We start from the raw sequence: 19624 nt of genomic DNA on the forward strand, positions 1-19624 counted from the left end.
GCTGATATTTAAAAAAAGATAAACAATTTGTAAATATACTACTGGGTTTGGCAAGCTGCTATGCTATATGGAATGACTCATTTTGGAATTTACAAATTTTATTTTAGCGTCTCTGGTTGTAAATATAAACGTTTCTCAGTACGAAGTTAGAGGCAGGGAAGCAATCCGAAACAAATTCGTCCTATAAAAATTGCGTAAAGAAGGCTAGACTACCTGACTCACCATTCTGTTTGTCTGTCATATTTCTTTATTTATAAAGGGAGAAATTGTAACTACTCAATAAAAATCGAAAAGAACTGCACCACACAAAATATGGAAAATCTAAGCGCACATTAGCTACCATAAATGATAAATTTTCAACATAGTCCCCGGACGGAATCTCAATGGTAATGCTGAAACAGCTGGATACGCCGGGAGTCGAGTACTTAATGAAAGTTTTTAACCTATCGCTAGCCACCCAAATAGTGCCCGAAGCCTGGGGCGGGTGGTCCTGCTATTGAAGCCAGGCAAGTAAAGGCGAATGGTATAGGCCGATTTCGCTTCTGTCGCCACTAGCTAAGACTCTTGAGGTTTTACTCCTCTCCAGCATTAGAGGAAGCTATCCAGTCGCCAAACATCAGCACGGATTCCGTCCACAACACCATTACACGCCATTTCCACACATACTAGTAGAGGATTGAACCAGAAAAAGCCGTGTGACAGAACAGTGTTGGTAGCCCTTGACCTATCAAAGCCATTTGATAAGATCAATCATGTCATATTGGTTGAGAGCTATAATATAGCAGGCAGATCTTAGTACCTCATATTTTCGGGACTTTAGGGTTTTTTCAGAAAGTTCCGGTACAAAAATACCAATTTTCTTGTGTTGCTTTCGAACCAGAAAGTAGCGGACATAATTCCCATAATAATGGAGATTATGTCCAAAACGATTGCGGACATAAACTCCATTATGGCGTAGGAATTTTCAACCGAATTATGTTTTAAACTGACTATATGAAAGCCTGATCATATGATATCATCATATGACCACTTATTGAATAGGTACTTCCAAATGATCTTGTTAAAATTGCCCCCTCATAATTGTAATGGGTATTATGTCCGTCGACTCTGTTTGTTGAGATGTAATGGTTTTTGTACTGCGCGTAGATGGCCAGTCTTGGCCAATACAAACTTATAATACCCTCTTCACAGTGTGGCTTAAGGTATAACAATTCAAATGTTACCTTGCAAAACATTTTAATACGTATGCAGAAATCAATCATAATAATATTAAACTTATCAGTCACCCATCGACTGGATTAATATAGCCATGGATTGCGAAAAAGTATCTATTATTATTTATTTCTGTTATGCGGTGAGCTTACTACCTCCAACAATTATGTATTGTTATTTATTGATTATATATTTGTAATCATTCAATATAACGAAATAAATATAATAACCATTCACAAGTGTTTATTAATTTTGTTCGAAGCGCTCTTTACAATTAGATCAGCTTTTCTCCTCCTTTTCTACTAATTTTTTGCATCGATTTATAGTAGCACAATATAATTAGCAATACTTATGTTATCATCTTCTTATCGTTGTATCTACAGCAAATACCTTCACATGTATGTATGTATGTAAATTAGGCAGTTGCCATGGGGTTTTGTTGAAATTTGGCAAATTCAGCATTGTAAGATTTAATTTGATTCGAAATAGCTATAATATTGTATTAATCGCTATTTGTTCAGAAAGTTAAATAAAGTAGAAAGCTGACAATGGTCTATGCCACTGAATCTTTTCAGATAACTCAATTGCGGTCAACAAAAGACTGAAAAATATCAGCATTTTGTTTAGAGCTTCCGTAATAAAAGAATTTATTTGAAATAGATCATACCACCTATCAAGATTTGGCTTTTGAGCAGTTGTAGTTTGTTTTCAGAGGGAACTAATATAAAGGAGGCATATCTAATTCTGAATCGATATTCACTAAATTTTACGAAGACATTTTAATATTTTATACCAAATAACATTGCTATAGAGTGCATGAATTAAAAGAATATATATAGGAGCCGAGTTTCACAAAATGGAATCGTACGTCCCGAAATTCACTCCATTTGGGCCGATATTAGCTATTATTTGCACAAGAAAACATGAGATCGGATGAAATCTTAGTCGTTCTCGATAAAATTTGGCAAAAGTATTTCTGAGCTCTATAAGATATCTGGTACCAAATATCATTTTTGTCGAATGCATTCTACAAATATGAGGGACTTAGAAACGAAATCTGATGAAACATATATGTTGTGCTTTTATGGTTTGAAATAAAAGCCAATGTTTGTTAATACTAAAGGTGTAAAGATTTATTGGATGATGAGCGTTCACAGCTACTAATTTAAAAGGAATGAAGAAGTTACAATGTAGTGAGTCAGACTCGAGTGACAGACAAAACAAGACTGCACAAGCTGAAATGGCGGTAGCACGGCGTCCTATTATATGAGCGTTGCCGTATAGGATGTTGCAACATGAGATGCCATACTGTTAATGTGGGTTGCCCCAACATCTCCCTCCTTAAGATGAGAAGGTGATCTTGAAATAGGTTTGACTGGTTGTCTGCGACTTGTTATTCTTTGAGGTGTCCAGTTTGGTGAACCTGTTTGAGTTGCAAAATGTTCTTGATGTTTAGGCAAAGCGATTTCGAATTCTTCAAGTAGTACGTCCAATGGTAGTTTTTGTCGATCTTGACTGCTTGACTCTACCGATTCTCTATGTCGAAGTTGATCAGTATGAGCTCGTACTAGAATTTTCCTGTCCCCAACGTCGATTAGAGTGTTGTAAATGACTTTCCCTTTACGCTCGACTATTTCGCCTGTTGTCCAGTAACTTTTGTTTCCTTTGAAGTTTCTGGCATAGACCAATTCTCCGTTGCTAAACTCTCTGTTTTTGGTACCGTGTTTGGTATTGTACTGCTGTTCCATTTTGTGATTGACGTTATACTCAGGCGATTGTTGCTTCCTTAGAACGTCGAAGACCGTTCTCATTTTTCTTCCGATGAAGGATTCTGCTGTAGACTTACCTTCTGGTGCATTGGGATTTGGTGTGATTATTCCTGCGTTTTCTAATCTGAGGAGTTCTGTTTCAATTTCCTTTCTTGCTGCGAAAGGAACTGGTCGTTTGGGAACGAATATTTCTTTTGTGTTTGGCAATAATTGTATGTTGACTTTTGTTTTGCACAGACCTGGGGTACTGTTATCAAAAACTGATTGATAATTCGTTTTCAATTCTGCTATTTCATCAACGAAGTTTATTTGATGACACCATGAGGTTATTGGTTTCTGCCATAGATTGAATGCTTGAATCCAATCGATTCCCATGATATTGAGTTTTTCTATATCTGTTATATAACATTTTAATGTTTTTGATGTTTTGTCGATTGTGACGTCACATTGAAATTCTGCTAGGAGCTTGATTGAGTTTGCGTTTGCGTCGCTAGCGTTGTCAAAAGTTTCGTAGGCTTCAGGCTTACCTATAGCTTTCCATGTGTTGATAGATACAATTGATATGTCTGATGCAGTATCAATTTGAAGTTTTACAGGATTGTTGTTAATTAGGACAGTTGTGTATTTCCTTAAGTCGCGGAAATTAATGTTGTGTGTTTTGAAAACTGCCTTAGTTTTGAATGATTTCCTTGAATTGCTGTATTTCTTGAATTCGTTCTGGTTGTTTTCAGACGATGATTTGAAATTCTTACCAGTTTTAGCGATGTTGCAAAAGTTATTTTTATGACCCACTTGATTGCATGTTGTGCATTTATGTTTCTGGAAAGGACAAAATTTGACGTAGTGAAGGTCTCCGCAATACCAACAGGAATGAAGAAGTTACAATGTAGTGAGTCAGACTCGAGTGACAGACAAAACAAGACTGAGCAAGCTGAAATGGCGGTAGCACGGCGTCCTATTATATAAGCGTTGCCGTATAGGATGTTGCAACATGAGATGCCATACTGTTAATGTGGGTTGCCCCAACAATATATATGGGAGCTATAGCTATATCTGAACCGATGAACGGTCGGATGTGCCAAAATGCAGTTCATTTGGACTGATATTGGTCATTTGGCGCACAATTAACACGAAATCGGCTGAAGATATATATGGGAGCTATATCCAAATCTCTACCGATCTTGATAAAATTTTGGCAGAGGTATTTCTGGGTTGTATATGACATTTGGTACCAAATATCATTGTTGTGGAGTGCCTATTACGCATTTGAGGGACTTTAAACCCAAAATGGGATGAAACATATATATGGGAGCTATAGCTATATCTGAACCGATTTTCACCAAATTTGATGTACTTGCTTCAAGGCCGAATTCGGTGGGATGTGCAGGTCATTTGGGCCATTTGGCGCACATATTACTCGAAATCGGTTGAAAATATATATGGGAGCTGTATCCAAATCTGAACCGACTATCACCAATTTCAATAGGGGTTAGTCCTTGGGCCAAACAAATATTGTTTGCAAAATTTCATCTCAATCGGATAATAAATGGACCTGCATTTTATTCACAAGAATACATGGACGGACGGACATGCAGAAATCGATTCAGAAAGTGATTCTACGAATATCCTCAGAAGTAACTATGGGTATATCTCATTTCTTTCTCCCTGTTACAAAGAAATGCACAAAGACATAATATCCTTACCACTATGTGGTGTAGGGTATAAAATTACTAGCTCTTTGAGAATGTTTCAAATGAATTTAGTGTAATTCTATATTAATTTTTATTTTGGAAACATTTTACGGATCGAGACGGACACTCTCAATCAAATAACCTCGGGAAACTGCGTTCGACCAAGCAGATGGGTGTTCTTAAAGTGGATTTTCGACCAAAAGAGAAGAGAAAATAGCGTCTTGTAATGAGAAAATGACAAAAAATAACAACAACAACATATCGAGTACTCAGGTGCTTTTAACATTACACTTTTATGTTATTTTCTTCAGGAAATAATAGAAATTCAATTAAATTCCTCTAGCAGAAAATCTTTTGTCTCAATCCGTCGATTTCAACAACTGAAGATGATTTAATATTTATATAATTTTCCTGGAAATAAATACAGTTAAAATCCCAAACTGAATTATATTAATAACAAAACATAGTCAACAACATTTACATTTACTATCTTCATCAGCGCTGTATTATGACATATCTCAGCATATATTTGAATCTATAATTATTTGCTTATTTGCCGATAACAAGCTTAGAAAAACAAATAACAAACTAACTATTAACCACAGCCATGCAAGCAGACACGACACATAAACACACTTGAAGTGACAAGAATGGAAAAAGCCATCCGAATCGACCGACCGACGATACCTCTTAAAATCGAATGAAAGTTTGCATTGACAATGGCAAGTAAATAATACACGAATAAACGGCGGAATAAAAGGGGGCGTGAAAAGTAGACTAAATGAATTTAATATTCTTTGTTGTTTACTTTTATGAAACTCTTTCGGTAGTATTATGGCCTTTAAAAAAATGAAAAGCAGACAAAATAAATTTAAAAAGATTTTTAATGTCTTTAGTGAGAGGTAGTTACTGTGCGTTTGTTTTGATACAAGAACTGGTAACATTATTTTGGTTATTGTACTGGATACAAGTGAGGACCGTACTGGACAAACACCACTTTTTGAATAAGTTCTGCATTATTTGAAATCATATAAAATTATCAAAAAAACAAGTAAACAAAGGCCGACTATGTGATACCCTACAACACTACAATATGTTAGAAGACCTCTTATGTCCAAATCCATTTTGGAAGAATTCCCTTTTGAAATTATATCACGAAGTACTGCCGTGATATTACCCTTTGCATTTTGACCAGGGACATTTGCTCAATATTTACGCACTCCGTCGTGCTGTTGGTTGTTGTGGTCCATTTTACAGCTAAATATAATACAATGTTCATCCAAAATGCTAGAATTCTTCCCTGTCCTTAACCCTCTTCTCATGCGTGTCGATTAGCTTCAATCGTATGATCAGGAATTTTTTTCTCTTTTTGGTTAATTTAAACCCCTAAAAATTTTGCGATCATCTCCAAAAGCAAAAGTATCTTCAAATTTAGACTCATCTATATGATTTCACAAAATACTACAAAAGTTATATTAACATCATTATTGGCATCTTTTTATGTGATTTTTTTAGATTTTATACTTTTATGCCAAGAGGGCATTCGGAATTGACAAAATTTGTCAAATCGGTCCAGCCATTCTTGAGATATAAGCATTCTAGCTAACATCCCCTTCCTTTGTATATATACATTGTATATATTTCGCTATATATATCCGATATATTTGCTATCGGTATCTACGTAACGGTCAGGATTGACCTGTTCGTCTATTTGTGATTTCGTCGATAATAAAAATATTCGCGTTTTAATGGAAAATTTGACTTTTATTTAACATAAATGTTATGGTCTATTTCACCCACTAAATATTACCCGATGACCATCAAACTGCCCATGCTTACTTCCGCTTCGATTGGGCTATAATTGCTACCTGTATATATTATGCGATCATCTCCAAAAGCAATAGGCTTCTATTCTGGCACTAGCCCCACCTCCATTCTAAACTTCGTGAAGATCGGGTCATAATTGCGACCTGTAGAGTGATTACAAATTAACATGGACAGACGGACGCACATACATAGCTTGATCGACTCAGTGTAAGTTCTTGCACTTTTTGGAATTTCAATGGCTTTACCCCGAGCTCATTTTTCAATATTTAACAAATGGAATATTGCGATATGTTCAGCTCACGAGCCATTTTTCGGCCTCAGCGACGCGGGTTTCGATCAAGTTGTTTCTTTACTTTTCGAACCATTTCTGCTGATGTTGTTGTCGTCCACTTCCTTGAAAAAACTGAAACCAACTTCAGACTGCTGTCATTTTTAAGCCACTCGTCCGACAGCTGTTAAAATTATTCCATTGACAGCTCATTTTACTGTTTACAAGCGTACAAAAACATTTTGGTGAGAATTTTCCAGAAACAAAGTTGTTCGTGACGGAATTCAAGCGTGATAGTGTGATTTCTTTAAATTTGGCTGGAGAACCACGTGTGGCTATCGTTAGAGCTGTCCAGCATTTAAATGTGAATGATTCTTTTGTGTCTCGTACCATCGCTCGTTACCGTGATACTGGTAGGGTAGCCCGACGTCAAAGAAGTGGACGGAAGAACAGCAACATCAGCTGAAATTGTTCGAAAAATAAGGAAGCGACCCGCGTCGCCCGCCGCATGACCGAAAAATGTCTCGTGAGCTGAACATACCATTCGGCAAATATTGAAAATGAGCTCGGGGTAAGGCCATTGAAATTCCAAAAAGTGCAAGATCTTACACCGCATCAGAAAGAAAATAAACTCAAAACAGCTAAAGAGTTGCTTCGCTTGGCCGAAAGTGGTGAGCTGCCGAGTTTGTGTTTCTCCGTTGAGAAAACATTCGTTGTCCAGCAGTTTGTAAACAAACAAAATGATCTTGTTTACTTGCCAAAGAAGTCAGCTGAAAATGTGCCCCTTCGGTTGGCCACAAGAACTCAAACGTCGGCCATGGTGATTGTGTGGGCCGCCATAACAGCCGATGTTCGCTCTCCGTTCGTATTAATCGACCGTGGTATCAAAATAAATGCCAATTATTATCGCGAAAATATTTTGGAGAGTACAGGCAAACATTTTGGCCGCAGATCTTGAACATTCCAAAAGGACTCAGCACCATCGTACTCAGCACGCGCCACCCAAGATTGGTTGCAAAATGAGGTTCTTCACTTCATTTCCAACGCACAATGGCCACCAAAATCTCCGGATACCAATCCGTTGGACTATTGTGTCTGGAGTATTTTGGAAAGCAAGGTTGGCACTAAAAAATACCAAAGTGTCGATCACCTCAAGCAAGCGCTTCGATCAAAATACCGCATTCGGGCAGCGTGTGACGGTTTTATTGACCGTTTGACATTTTTAGCTTTCATTCAATAAAATTAAAAAAAAAATGTAAATGTTATGGCGTTTGATTTTGTAGGAGTTTTTATCCCACCCTGTAGGCGATTATTGAAGATTTACGTGTCTTGATCTGAATCACTTTAAGTCGGTTTTCTTTAACAGTTCTCGCCTTTATTCTTAGAAAACATTATATCTACCAGATATGATATGATACAAATCCTCAAAATTAATCATAACTTTTATAAAATGCGAAATAATTCTTAACTCTACTCATCGAAGGATAAAGCAAACTATAGTCAAACAATTCGTTGAGACTCTATGTATATCAATTACCAAATCTATAGATATTTTAAACTTGTATTTCTACAATATATACCGAAATATATTCAAATAACAATATTTTTTTCTTTTCTTTTAGGCAATTTATATCTAAGGAAGAAGCCGATATTGAACATTTGGAACAACGATTAGAAAAAATAATCAAACTTTGTAATATAGCTGTAGATTCTGGTAAAGAATATGTAAAAAATCAAAGGTAAGTATTCGAATTCGAATTGTTTTTGAATTTGTTTAAGGGGCTGTTTCTGTAAAATTCGCATCTATAAATTCGTGTAATTTATTTCTTAAAACAATTTGTTTTGTAGTTCTATTATTTAACGACAAAAATTAAAATTGTCGGTGTTTCAATTTTTATTTCCTATAACTTCGTAAATCAAGAAGTCGATAAGAACTATCGATAAAAATAGTTGTTTGTCTTATTGTCTTATTTAGACTTTTAATTCAACATTTTGCATTTTAGGGTCAGTTTCTCTATGACGATACGAATGTGAATATGATAGCAAAACTCAACTCTAAGTTAATTGTTCAATTTTTTGAATTTTATTAAATTAAAAATTTGAAATCATTTTAATTTTTCATATTTTTTTCGATAACTAACAAAGTGGTTCTTGTAAAATTAAATTTCTGATCGATAAAAAAAAAATGTACAAAATTTGACTAGATATATCGTATTTCCCTAAATGTTTGGTAAATTAGTATAAAATTAGAGATTCTACTTAATTAATGTGCAAGCACAAACTTAACATAAATCAAAAATTTTTTTTTACCAAGCTACTTGACTGCAGTTCACTCGAATTTATTCGACTCGAATTTTACAGATAACGTCTTTAATGTTTTAAAGTAATCTATAGTTGTTGTTACTGCATTTTATTTATTTATATTTGATATTCTTTTGGTTTATCTCTCCTCCGTTTTTTTATTAATTTTTTTCTTCTTTAATATTTCAGTGCATTTGCAATGTCCCTCTGGGATTTGCAACAACATTTTTCTGATAATAAAAGTGCCCATAATGCCTTGGGCAAGCTGATACATTGCTTTCAGGTTTGTAATTTTTGATTGTTTACCACTGCCGTCTCATAGAGACATGCTGCTGAGTTGAGTAAAAGAGAACATAGCGTGAGGCACAGTGTTTGAAAATTGAACCATATATTTCCCTGGAGATGAAATGTCAATTTCATTGAACGGAATGAAAAAATGTTTGTTTTTTTTTAATGAAAAACTATGAATTATTCATATAGCTTTTGGAAGAGACGATAAATTCGATTATTGTTTTTAATTCAAAAGTTCTGAAATTTTGTACCCATGCACCTGCTGCTTGAAATTATAGGGTGAGATGAAAAAATTGCAATCAACTTAAGACTGCTGTCATTTCTAAGCCACTCGTCCTACAGCTGTTAAAATTATTCCAGAAACAGCTCATGATATTGCATTTTCGTGAGAATTCTCCGAAAAAGGAGTTATACGTAATGGAATTCAAGCGTGATAGTGTGATTTCTTTATATTTAGCTTTAAAACCTCAAGTGACCATCGTTAGAGCACTCCAGCATTTAAATGTGAATAAATCTTTTGTGTCTCGTACAATCGCTCGTTAACTTGATACTGGTAGCGTAACCCGACGTCAAGGAAGTGGAAGGAAGAAAACAGCAACATCAGCAGAAATGGTTCGTAAAGTAAAGAAGTGACTTGATCGAAACCCGTGTCGCAATGGTCGGAAAATGGCTCGTGATCTGAACATATCGCAATATTTCATTCGGCAAATATTAAAATATGAGCTCGTGGTCATTGAAATTCCAAAAAGTGCAAGAACTTACACCGCAACTGAAAGAAAATAGACTCAAGAGAGCTAAAGTGTTGCCTCGCTCGGCCGAAAGTGGTGAAATGCCGAATTTCGTTTTCTCCGATGAGAGAATATTCGTCGCCCAGCAGTTTGTAAACAAACAAAATGATCGTGTTGACTTGCCAAAGAGGTCAGCTGAAAATGTGCACCTTCAGTTGGCCACCAAAACTCAAAGGCCGGTCTTGGTCATGTTGTCGGTCGCCATAACAGCCGATGGTCGCTCTCCGCTCGTCGGGAATTGGCCAAAATATCGTAGAGCAACATTCGGCCAGCGTATGACGGTTTCATTGGCCATAATTCGTGCCAACGGTGACCAATTCGAAAAAACCTAAACTGATTGTAACATTTGATGATATTTCCGACATTTTTTGCTTTCATGTAAAAATTATGGCGTTGGACTTTATTGCAGTTTTTATCTCACCCTGTATAGTATTATGTAATAAATGTTGTCGTCGCATTTTTGTACGAAATTTGTTTTAGTTGGTATTTGAAATTCTGTAAATTTTGTTATGGCTTCCATTTATTTTGGGGCATATCACCATGCGTTCCATTTAATTAATTGATTAATTGATTTCTAAATGTTGGCATCTTTAACCTCCTTACACAGATTTTTTGAAAATTTTAAATTTCATAAATAAACTTCATATTAGTATAATATCTTCGTAATATCTACAAACTTGTATTACCATGAGTCTCAAAGATCTAATTTATGAAACGCCTTTCTCTGTGTGGAAGAGGATATCCCTTTCATTTACTAGTTTGTTTGCTAATTGTTTTTCAATATAACTCATTTTATAAAAAAACTAGTTGGAATTCAAAAAAAATGTGTGATTTCGCAGGAAATTTGACTGTAATCAACCCATAACTTTAAGAATAACTCTATTGATTTCCACCGCCATAAACTTAATTGTAAAAAAATTGCATTGTTTTTGCGCTGCTGAACACTGTGTCAAGTTTTTAATTACAAGGCCATGTCATGCTCTGTCTCTCATATTCACATTTCATTGCATCCAATCATTTATTCATTCATTCACATGATGATGTCGACAATGTTGTTGTTGATGATGCTGATGATTTTCCCTATTCTATGATTCAATTTACTTATAGGAAATGAATAAATTTCATACCACTTTATTGGATCAAGCCAGCCGTACGGTATTAAAAAATTTAACCGTATTCGTTAAGGACGACATTAATCAAGTGAAAGACTATAAAGGACATTTCCTAAAAGTGTCTGAGGGTTATGACAATGCATTAATTAAAAATGCTCAAGTAAGTAGCAACAATGTAACAACAAAGATGGAAAGATATTGGTTGAATACATGCACGTACATGTGGTCGCTGACCACACAACTCATGTCTTTCCATCTGTACTTTTTTCTGTATTTTAATGGGTCAATGGATTATATTTATTTTTATATATATTTGTCTTCTCTCCATAGGCAAGTAAAAATCGTACCCAAGAAGTGCAGGAAGCAGCCAATATATTATCAGCATCCAAATCATGTTTTCACCACACGGCATTAGATTATGTTAACTACATCACTTTAGTTCAATCCCGTAAAGTACCATCCATTTTATCAACGGTAAGTACAATATTTTTTGTGATATAATGTATAAGAGATAGTTTGTGAAAACCTTCAAGAAAGATAGCTAGCTTTCATTTATACGTGAGCTAAGTGATGTGAACCTATGATTTTCTCATCATCGCAGAATGTTAGCAGAAATCAATGCTAAACATAAACAAGGCTATGCTTTTGTGAAAACAAAGTATGGAAAGCCCAAATCAAATCAATCAATCAAATTTTTGAATTATGGAATGGGTAAATGTCTAAGAAAAGAATGTCTGAAGTTGGTCAGCATTGAGCCCACTTACGTATCTCTGCGAATATGAAAATATATATGTTCTTTTGTAAAATACTTACAAAACTCAACTCATACAAACTCATACAAAGATCGGAGAGCCTAAAAGCATTTGCCATGTCTGTCTATCAGTCTTTGGAATTTAAATAAAATAGAGCTCGCACTTATAATGTCAGAGCTTGAAAACTTTTCATAAGCTTTAATAATCCCAGGAATATTAACATTCTAAATAAAATGTTCGGTCTAAATAGAACATATTGGTCCACGTTTAGGTATTGTCCCCATATATCCTGATTATACCCTACTTCACATTGTACAGAGGTCCCACGTGTATAGAAAGGTTTGACAAAAATGTTTCTATACAACTAATCGATCTAATTTTTAGGGTAGCTTCATAATGAGTAAACTATAAAGAAAGAAAGATTTTATCATGGTACAATGATATCAAGGTAGGGCTGTGATACCATATGATTTCAATTTTTTTTATTTTCTTGGCTTAATATTTATTTTATTTATTTATTTATTTCAATTCATTAGTGATACAAAGCCTCCAAGGCCAATAATGTGTATCAACTTGCATTAAATAATATAACCTGAGCTTAATTTATTTACCATATAAAGATTCTTAATTTATTTAAAACTATTTCTACTTTTACTCTAATATTCAAAAAAGAAAAGAAAAGTTGGCTCCCCAGCCATTAAAACAAATTAAACTATTTTACTACATAAAATATTCAGTAAGCGGCATCTTAATTCTTAAGTTGTGTATTATATAATACATTTACCATAAACTAGATTTAGACACAACTAAGATGTGTTTAGAAATAATTGCAAAATCTTGAGGCGAAAAGCATTGTTACTCTGGGAGAATATGCGTAATTCGAGTGGAAGTGTATTCCAACATCTCGCAACTCTGACCAAAAACGATCTAGCAAAAACATTTTTAAAGATTCTAGGTATAAAAATCTGTGGGTTTCTGGATGAATGAGTAAAGGTAAAGGACGTTCTAAATGAGTAAGGGACATTATTTTTAATAACGTTATAAAAAAGTAATAAGCAGCGGTATTTAATAAACATGTCAAAGGAACACCCCAGAAAACGTATAACATGACTAGATACATGACTGCCACGTCGTAGATTATATACAAAACGTGTAATTATGTTAACAATACGCTTTAGCCTATTTATATTTGAAGCAACAGTTCCAGAAAATACCTCAATACCGTACAAGACTTGTGTCATCAATAGAGAACTTGCTAAAGTATGTTTTACATTTTGTGTTAAGTACATGTTTGACGAATAAATCTGACGTAAAACGCTATATACTCTACCCATTAAAGTATCAATATGATGTTTGAAGGAAAGTTCACAATCAATTGTAACTCCAAGGCACTTATGCTGGTGAACAAAATCAACTTTGTCTTGACCAATAAATATATTTAGTAGGTGTACAGATCTGTTACTAAATCTAAAATCCAAAGCCTTGGTTTTAGATGAGTTAATATTTAATGAATTTCTCGCTGCCCAATCAACAAAGCATCTCAGATAAACATTAATGTCATTCTCAAGTAACATTGGAAATTCACGACAACCATTGAAGAGGATAAAAATATCATCAGCAAACAAATACGTTTCACAAGCTGATGAGTTTACATGTAGCGGGAGATCATTGACATATAAAATGAAAAGCAGTGGGCCAAGGACAGATCCTTGGGGTACACCGGAAAATAAAGAGCAAGTATTTGACATGACACCATTTAACATAACAAATTGGGTTCTATCTTGTAAGTAAGAAAGAATAAGCATACATGCTGATTTGGAAAAACCAAAATTATATTTAAGCTTCCATATAAGAAGGCAATGATCAAGAGAATTGAATGCTTTAGACAAATCTAATGCAACTAGAACACATAACTTGTCATTGTTAATGTGTCCACGAATAGAATCAGTCAATTTAAGAAGCAAATGTGTGGTATTGTATCTTTTACGGAAAGCATACTGAGATTCAGTAATTCTTTGAGAACAATACTCAAGCATTTGTTTCTTAATAATGGACTCCACAACCTTTGATAGAGCTGGTAAAATTGATATAGGCCTTAGATCACATGGTTCTCTGACCGAACGACATTTAGGAATCGGTACCACTCTAGCAGCTTTCCAATGATGGGGGAATGTAGATGTAGTTAATATGCAATTAACTAAGTCCAAAATCAGGTTGGAAATGTAAGGAAAAACCTTCTTTATAAATGCAATAGGAATCCCATCAACACCTATTGATTTAGACTTTACGCTGCATAAAGCTTCTATAAATTCAGATTCCTCCACACAACGAAAAGTGAAAGATGAGTCTGAGTCCGTAAAACTTTCCAAATTTAGGGGCATAACAGGAGTATTCGAAGAAGAACTAGAGAAGAAATCATTTAAGCTATTAACATCGATATCAATATTTTCATGATCATTACCCACACATCCAGATCCTCTTAACGCTTTCCATAGACCACGAGAATTTATTCCATTAAAAAGCCTGGAATAGTGATATCTTCTACATCTGCGTATTATAGCTTTCGCACGATTTCGATATTTGCAGTAGATTCGCCAGTGTTCTTGTGTTCGTTCATTCTGAAAAGACGAGAAGGCCAAATCCCTTAAAGACACAGCAAATCTTACATCAATAGACTTCATCCAGGGATCAACTGAGTGTTTGATCTTTTTCCTAACCACCGGAACAAACGAGTATAGGGAATCCAAAAGAGAAGTTATGCTGGCACATTTGGCATCCACACCAACACTACTAAAAACCAAATTTGGATCGTATGAAGCAAGAAAGTTCCATATGCCATTCCAATCAATATTGTTAAAGTTCCTGTATTCAACAAAATCAGGCAAGCTGCTAAAACTTATCGAAAGTGATGCAAAAATTAACGCGTGGTCTGATATAGCAGGACATTGAATCTGATCAGAATAAGCTACAATAGAAAAATCACTGGTTAGCATAAAATCTATCAAGGACGTAGACCGGCTACCTAGGTCGAAGTGTGTAGGCTTGGAGTTATGAATAATACTCAAATTTAATCGAGTACAAAGTCTACGAAAAATTATTGCCTTAGTTGGGTTAAACAAATTGAAGTTGAAGTCACCAAAAAGTACAATATTATTATATTCCTCAAAAATGTTACAGTGTAGACTTTCAAATAAATCAATATACCAGTAGGCAAATAAATTACACCAAAAAGAACTTTAGTGCTCTGGAATTGTAATTCTAAAAACAATGATTCACAATGGCGAACTGAAGATTTAAAAACATGTCTAAAAGGGAGACCCTTGGATAAGTAAATTCCGACACCACCACCCCTACCTGGTATTTCACGATCACCACGACAGAAATAGTACCCCGGAATAGAAACTGCTGAATTTAATATATCAGGAACAAGCCATGTTTCAGTAACTGCTAGAATATCAAAAGTATTATTATTTCCCAAAAGATTCTTCAATTCATCCAGCTTGGTAACAGGCCGAATGCTTCTGCAGTTTATGTGAGCAACATTTAAGTTACTTTTAAATGGAGACAATACATTTTTTAAATAAGAATTGCCACTTACCAATGGACCAAGATTTTCATTAGAAGACATCAAAATAGGTGAAAAATGTAGAGGCGGGGAACCAAATGAAGAACAATAGTGTTAAGAAAAGTAATAAGTAACAATAAAAACCTAAATTTATCATTTATAAAAATAAAAATCTTTCTTTATATATTTCATAGCGCAGCTAATCGCTTACAAAAACAAAATGTGATATGAAAATAATATGTCATCTTTATTTGTTTATGTATGTGTTTTCCTTTCAATAACAAAAAAATTGTTCAGAAAATATTCAAATTCGGGTGTTTTCAATATGTTTATTTCAACGTATGTATCGACAAAATCTAGAGTTTTTGTAGCGAAATAATCCTTTAGAGATATATAGTACATGCTTTTGAAAAGAAGTGTTGACCTTTCATTCAGTTATCGCGTTTTTTTTTTTCAATTATTTATTCAAAATAAATGCAACAAGTTGTTTGATTTTTTATTGTTTTGATACTAAGTCTGACATTTCAAGCCAAACAGGTAGACCTCTATACTTGCAATTTTTTCAAAGTTGACCTACCTTCTCTTCATTGTACCATGGATTTTATATACATTTTTAATTGAAAAAATTAAAAAATAGAAAGTGTTTTTATCGAATGTTTTCGATTTTGCTGACGTTTTACATTCTTGTTTGGGATGGGTTAACAAATCGATGTGCCAATAATTGTCAACATTGAACATGTCTTTGTTTTAGCTCCCTAAAACCCTACCCCCATTTCAGGTATTTTTCATGATATTGGTAAACATTTTCAACAGATTTTGATGTAATTTGACATTTTGGATCCTGAATACAATACATACCTTCCTGCAAAAAATTGTTAAAAAATATTCACTCGTTGGTATACCTACCAAATAAAGGTACCACCACATTTGGTAGGAATTTTCCAGAAAAAAAATTATTCGTGATGGAATTCAAGCGCGATAGTGTGATTTCTGTATATTTGGCTGGAAAACCACAAGTGGCTATCGTCAGAGCACTCCAGCACTTAAACCTTTTGTGTCTCGTACCATCGCTCGTTGTCGTGATAATGGTAGTGTAGCCCGACGTCAAGGAAGTGGACGGAAGAAAACAGCAACATCAGCACAAATGGTTTGAAAAGTAAAGAAGCGACTTGATCGAAACCCGCGTCGCAGTGGCCGAAAAATGGCTCGGTTTCTCCGATGAAAAAACATTCGTTGTCCAGCAGTTTGTAAACAAACAAAATGATCATGTTTACTTGCCAAAGAGGTCAGCTGAAAATGTGCACCTTCGGTTGGCCACCAGAACTCAAGAACCGGCCATGGTGATGGTGTGGACCGCCATAACAGCCGATGATCGCTCTCCACTGGTATTAATCGACCGTGACATCATCGTATTAAATGACCGTGAAGAATATTGTCGCGAAATTATTCTGGATGGTGTATTAAAGCCATGGGCACGCAAACATTTTGCCCGCAGACCTTGGACATTCCAACAGGACTCAGCACCATCGCACTCAGCACGTGCCATCTAAGAATGGTTAAAAAATGGGGTTTCTCGCTTCATTTCCAGCGCACAATGGCCAACAAAATCTCCAGATACCAATCCGTTGAATTATTATGTCTGGAGTATTTTGGAAAGCAAGGTTGGCACTAAAAAATACAAAAGGGTCGATCACTTCAAGCAAGCGCATTGCCGGGAATGGACCCAAATACCACAGAGCAACATTAGAGCAGCGTGTGACGTTTTCATTGGCCGTTTGGAGGCCATAATTCGTGCCAAGGGTGACCAATTCGAACAAATATAAACTTATTCTAAAATTTGATGTTATTTCCGACATTTTTGGTTTCAATCAATAAAATTTAAAAAAATGTAAAAATTATGGCGTTTGACTTTGTTGCAATTTTTTATCTCAGCCCAAATTGGATAGATTTTTTCATATTCAACCGAATTTTTCCATTTCGTGAAACACGGTCCGGTATTTCTATTGATTTTTGTTAAGGGAGCTCTACTACATAGTGGTGTAGGGTATCATATATTCGGCCCCGCCCGGCTTTTGACCTATCCTTACTGCTTGTACTTGTTTATGTTTAGTATGAGTCTCATATAAACCTGTTTGATTATAGAAACATAATATGTTTCTAATTTGTTTATAATAAGTAACTATAATAAAATAAGTAACAATTTTTTCTTTTAATATTTTCAGTTACTGGATTATTATCAAGCTTGCGTTACATATTATCATCAAGGTTTCGATTTGTGCCACGACTACGATGAACTGTTTAAAAGTTTCACAGATGACTTGAATGCAATGCGCGGTGAATACCAAAAACTAGAAAAAGACATGCAAAATCGTCACATGAGTGTGAATAGTTTTAGTGATACAAACACGAATAGTACTTCCAATAAGATTGAAGGTTATCTCTTTAAGAAGAAATCCAAAGGATTCAAAACATGGTGTCGACGGTGGTTTTATTTGAGTGACAATCAGTTGGTGTACAGGTGCGTTGATAACGAAAAAATTAAAAAAAAAAAATTACCAAATATGGGCTTATTGTAAACAAACATTGGTGGATTTGAAAGAGATAAAATCCTGCCAAGTAAATAAGAATGCCTACTCTGTTTCGCAACCTTTTCAAAATGAAATTCATTTTAGGTAAAGAAATGATTTGCAAGCGCTTAAAATTACAGAAGAAACCCTTGGGGAATATGTATTAAACTTTTCTTTATCTCTCATATTTTCCAAATTATTTGTTTCACTAACTTGTTATGAAAATTTAGTTTGGAAATTTATATCTAAAAAATATATTTCATGTTGTTAAATTTCAAAGTTTTTTTTTTGTCAAATCTTAGAATGTTTCATTACAGTAAGCCCATTTCTTGAACCATACAGAATAGATAAAGAAAACAATAAATTTGAAGAAAAAAGTAAATAAATAATATTAAATAAATTTTCTAGGCATGTTCGAAAGGTCATATTTAATTTGATTACTCCTATTATTTACTTATATTTTTAACACTATGTTTTCCTTAACCATAAAATTTAAATATATATTTTCTCTTGTTTTCTTTCGTTCATGTGTCGTTAACTGTCTACCGAATTTATTGTTTGTTTAACCAAAAAAAAAAACGTATTGCTTTAATTGTTATTGATCTGTCCTTAAAAAAAACGAACTTAATTTCTTGTTTTGCTTGTCTAAACTTTAAATATTTATTCTAATTTCTTATTTTCTAAAATCCAATCATTTATACTTTTTATGTTTTTTATTGTGTTGTTGTTGTGTTGTGTTGATTTGAATTGAAATTGTCTTGTGTTGTTGTTGTTGTAACGCTGAAGTGATTTGGATTCGAATTGCAGAAAACGTAGCAACGAGGATTCATTTTCTGTGATGGAAGAAGACTTACGCCTATGTACAGTACGTCCCGTCAACGATGGCGATCGTCGATTTTGTTTCGAAGTCATATCACCAACAAAGTAAGTAATATTTTTGTTTCTTGTTGTTATCCACAACTCATACATGATGAGCTTTTGTTTTCTTTTTATATTTTGAAATATTCCGAATTAACCCAATGATGCTTGTCTAACTTTTGTTTGTATTTTTTGTTTGCCTCTGTGTTTCTCCTTTTTCTTTGTGTGTTATCAACATTCAGGTCTCACGTTTTGCAAGCTGACTCAGCTGATATGTTGGCTATGTGGATTTCAGCGTTACAGAAAAGTATTGGTGCAGCTATACAACATGATCCACAACATTCCAGACCTCAGTCATCACAGAATACAAATCCATTAAAGAATGCAAAAAGAAAAGTGTAAGTAATGTTGGGGGTTTTTGGTCGATAGATGATAATGGTAAATTCTAATCAATATAATTCGTACATTGGTGCATATTTTTACATAAATTGTTTGTTAATCTCAAAGTGAGCATACAGTGAACGGCGCTAGACTTGTGACCTTGAGTCTCAGTTCACTCTTAATATCACGTTCCTCTATACGTCTACAGAGTGAGACTGCAACAAAGTCAAACGCCATAGTTT

At 34.5% G+C, this 19624-nt stretch overlaps 1 protein-coding gene across 2 annotated transcripts in view; it reads left to right on the forward strand.

The window, feature by feature from the left end:
• Positions 1–19624, forward strand: part of LOC101900855 (arf-GAP with coiled-coil, ANK repeat and PH domain-containing protein 2) — a 31553-nt gene that overhangs the window by 4412 nt on the left and 7517 nt on the right. The window contains exons 2-8 of one of the 2 annotated variants that reach the window (XM_005185557.4): positions 8390–8506; positions 9258–9351; positions 11255–11419; positions 11590–11733; positions 17799–18094; positions 18930–19067; positions 19244–19399. In XM_005185557.4, the coding sequence (XP_005185614.1) occupies positions 8390–8506; positions 9258–9351; positions 11255–11419; positions 11590–11733; positions 17799–18094; positions 18930–19067; positions 19244–19399 (1110 nt within the window). The remainder of the gene's footprint in view (positions 1–8389; positions 8507–9257; positions 9352–11254; positions 11420–11589; positions 11734–17798; positions 18095–18929; positions 19068–19243; positions 19400–19624) is intronic. The other variant, XM_005185558.4, reaches the window with a different exon arrangement.

This window comes from Musca domestica, unplaced genomic scaffold (assembly GCF_030504385.1).
Source record: "Musca domestica strain aabys unplaced genomic scaffold, Musca_domestica.polishedcontigs.V.1.1 56, whole genome shotgun sequence".
Taxonomy (NCBI): domain Eukaryota; kingdom Metazoa; phylum Arthropoda; class Insecta; order Diptera; family Muscidae; genus Musca; species Musca domestica.